This window comes from Oxyura jamaicensis, assembly GCF_011077185.1.
Source record: "Oxyura jamaicensis isolate SHBP4307 breed ruddy duck chromosome 28 unlocalized genomic scaffold, BPBGC_Ojam_1.0 oxy28_random_OJ73019, whole genome shotgun sequence".
In the NCBI taxonomy this organism is placed as follows: Eukaryota; Metazoa; Chordata; class Aves; order Anseriformes; family Anatidae; genus Oxyura; species Oxyura jamaicensis.
Genome location: NW_023304889.1, coordinates 3,917 through 7,598, shown reverse-complemented (window position 1 = coordinate 7,598; position 3,682 = coordinate 3,917). Strand labels below are relative to the sequence as shown.

At 67.5% G+C, this 3,682-nt stretch overlaps 1 protein-coding gene across 1 annotated transcript; it reads left to right on the top strand.

The window, feature by feature from the left end:
* Positions 1-223: 223 nt before the first annotated feature.
* CRLF1 (cytokine receptor like factor 1) lies at positions 224-3,422 on the top strand (the record flags this gene model as incomplete). Its single annotated transcript, XM_035313180.1, has 7 exons — positions 224-502; positions 1,151-1,280; positions 1,857-2,026; positions 2,217-2,374; positions 2,465-2,633; positions 2,888-3,066; positions 3,205-3,422. Coding segments are annotated over 7 exons (1,109 nt in total), but the record flags the coding sequence as incomplete, so codon positions are not given.
* Between the last annotated feature and the right edge of the window lie 260 nt (positions 3,423-3,682).

The window sequence follows — 3,682 nt, the reverse complement described above, 5'->3', positions numbered from 1 at the left end:
AAAGTTAAAAAGCCACGAGCCAGCCCTGGAAAAACACATCGCTGCCCAAAAAACCCTGCACGGAGCGATGAACGCAGCACCCCAGACGGGGCTGGTGCTCCGCGAGCTCGCAAGGAGCGCACCCGAACCGAGCACCTCCCGTGCAGCTGAGGGCTGTGCTATATTTATATTTTTTTTTCCCTCCCCCGCTTCATTTTTTATTATTATTATTTTTTGGCTGCAGACCCTGCAGTGATTTCCCCCCAAGACCCCACCTTGCTGATCGGCTCCTCGCTGACCGCCACCTGCACGGTCAGCGCCGACTTCCACCTGCGCGCCGAGGACCTGTACTGGACCCTGAACGGCCGGCGCCTGCCCGCCGCCTCCTACGCCGCCCTCGGCCCCACCACGCTCAGCGTGGCCCTCGCCCGCCTCAACGGCTCCAAGCAGCAGTCGGGGGACAACCTGGTGTGCCACAGCCGGGACGGCGGCATCCTGGCCGGATCCTGCCTTTACGTCGGACGTACGTTGGCGTGGCTGCGGGGCTCGCAGCACCCAGGGGCGCTTTGCCGCTTGGGCAGGGCGCGGAGCGCCTCGGCTCCCGCGGAAACGTTCCAGCGGGATGAATTGGATGAAGGAGTTTCTTGCTACGGCGCGGGAGAGCCGGGGTTTGCCGCCGCCCGTGCGCCCCTCTCTGCGTTTTCACCTCTCGGGGCTTTGCCGCACGCTCCCGGACCCGCCGCGGCTCGGCGGAGCTCGCAGCAGAAAGGCTGCTCTGGCAACCCTCGGTGAAATTACAGTTGTCCGAATCAATAATCATAAGATTTTATCTCGGGCTATTTTAAGGATGATTTTACGTCCTAAGAATACAGAGGCTTAACTGGGAACAGAGCTTCTATTTTTTTTTTCCTTTGGTTGCTGTTCCCGAAAGAAAACAGCTCCGGAGCCTGGTGCAGGCAGCTGCAGCCCCTCGAGCAGCCGCGGGGCTGGAACGTCTCGCTGCTTCGCGCACCGGCGGCTTTGGGGGGCTGGCACCGTGCGTCCCGGTGGCACCGTCCTCGTGGGCACGCGATGCAGGGGCTGGCGTGGTGCTGCTGGGACCCCGAGTGCTGGTGGTTGCGCTGCTCACGGAGCCGCTTCATCCCCCTCCGTCCTTTTTGTCCTCTTCCAGTGCCCCCAGAAAAACCAGTCAACATCTCCTGCTGGTCCAAGAACATGAAGGACCTCACCTGCAAGTGGGCCCCGGGCACCGAAGGGGAAACCTTCCTGCACACTAACTACACGCTCAAGTACAAGCTCAGGTACTCACCCCGGGTTAATTCCAAACACGAGCATGGGATTTTGGGGCTTATGCAGAGGGGAAGCTCCGTGGCTCCCACCTGACGGTGCTGGGTGGGATGGGTTTGAGGGAGGGGTCCCCCTCTTCCCCCCTGCCCCCCCAAGGCAAAGTCCTTGGGGCAGGAGTGAGCGGTGCTGGCGGGGCGCCACGCTCCCTACGTGCTGGGGAGGAGGCGAAGGCGAAGCTTGCGGCCGCAGCATCGCTTGAGGAATCCCCTCCCTGGGCTTATTTGGGGCTTGAGGGGGGGGTAACGTGGGGCAGGGACCCCCCCCACACACAAACTTCACCTGGTGCTGGGACGGGGAGGGGGACCCGCGAGCGTCGGGGCCGGTAACCCAACACCTCTCCGGCGCGATGCTGCCGGTATTAAATGGCAGATAAATGAGGCGCAGCCCCGGCTCCATGCTGCCATTTCCTCCGGGCAGGCAGGTGTGTGCTGGGGGGGGGGGGGGGGGTGGAAAAAAAAACCACACCGGGGGCCCCCGCCGGCATCACCGCCCCGGGTGCCCGGTACCGGGGACTCACGGCCCGCCCGCAGGTGGTACGGCCGCGACAACACGTGCCAGGAGTACCACACGGCCGGGCCCTACTCCTGCCACATCCCCAAGGACCTGGCCCTCTTCACGCCCTACGAGATCTGGGTGGAGGCGTCCAACAGGCTGGGGGTGGCCGTCTCCGACGTCGTCATGCTGGACATCCTCGACGTGGGTGAGCGCCGGCACCGGGGGGGGGCTCGCGGCGCGCCGGGGAGGAGGGGGGCGTGCAGGAAACGGGCGATGGGCGAGCGGAATCGTTCCTAATCGAATGAGGAGGTTTCCCCCCCAAATTGGCATCCGCGGCTCCTTAACCCCTCGGGCGCCTCGCCAGCCCCGTGCCGTTTGTCCCCGTGTCCCCGCAGTGACCACGGACCCGCCGTCCGACGTGCACGTCAGCCGCGTGGGCGACCTGGAGGACCAGCTGAGCGTGCGCTGGAGCTCGCCGCCCGCGCTCAAGGATTTCCTCTTCCAAGCCAAGTACCAGATCCAGTACCGCGTGGAGGACAGCTCGGAGTGGAAGGTGGGATGGGGACCGGGCAGCGTGCCCCCTGCCCGGGGCTTTGGGGCACGTGGGGCCAAGCCGAGCCGCTCGCTTGCCGCCGTCCCCCAGGTCGTGGACGACGTGGGCAACCAGACCTCGTGCCGCCTGGCCGGCCTCCGCCCCGGCACCGTTTACTTCGTCCAGGTGCGCTGCAACCCCTTCGGCATCTACGGCTCCAAGAAGGCCGGCATCTGGAGCGACTGGAGCAACCCCACAGCCGCCTCCACCCCGCGCAGCGGTGAGCGCCCCGAGCCCCCTCCCCAGCTCCCCCCGTCCCCGCGTGCGCCCTTGGCCGTGCGGAGAGGCCGCTCCCCGCTGCGTGCCAGCACCTGGATTTCTCGCGAAGGAGCCAGTTCGGAGCTCTTATTTCCCACCAGGGAGCCAGAAAGCCGCTCGTTTCCCTACCCCAGGTCCCCCCCTATTCATGGCAGTGTCCCCCCTTTCCCCCCCCCCTCGGTGGCCCTGATCCCCGTCCCCTCCGTGTCCCCGCAGAGCGGGCGGCGGGGGGCTGCGACCCCAAGGGCGGCGAGCAGAACACGACGCTGCGGCGGGAGCTGAAGCAGTTCTTCGGCTGGGTGAAGAAGCACGCCTACGGCTGCTCCAACCTCAGCATCAAGCTCTACGACCAGTGGCGCGTGTGGCTGCAGAAATCGCACAAAACACGCAACCAGGTAGGTAAGGAGCCTTTCGCACTTCTTTCTCCCTCCTCCGTCGCGGGTAGGGGAATTGGGGGGGACGGGGGGGGTGTCCCGCGCCCCGCAGCCTCTCCCCGGGGGTGGCCTCGAAGCAGGGCTCTGCTCTCTCCGCAGGTTCTACCCGGCGATAAGTTGTAGCCCCCGCGGGGCCGAGCGCCGGCAGCACGGCACGGGGCGCCCGGCGCCCGCCCGGGGCCACCCTCGCCCGCCCCGTCCCCGCCGCCGCGCTGCACCGGGGGGGGGCAAGAAGGCACCCGGGGCAAGGAGCAGCCCCGCACCCCGCTGCAAGGGGGGTTCAGAGGGGGCGATCCGGGGGGTGCGGGCTGGGGCTGGCCCCGGCACCCCCTCGAGGGCAGCGGCGCCGCCGTCGGCCCCCTGGGAGCGGAGCCCCCCGCGTCCTCCTGAGCCCCACGGCGGAGAGGGGACCCCCCCCAGCACGGGAGGGCTCGGGGCCTTTGTTCCGTAACCGCAAGCCGGAGCAGCAGGGGGGTGAAGGGGGATCCCCCCCCTCCCCGGTGGGTGCAGCCCCCCCCCCCGGGCTGCAGTTTGGGTTTTATTCCCCCGAGCGGGGAAGGGCTGCGGGTGCCCACGG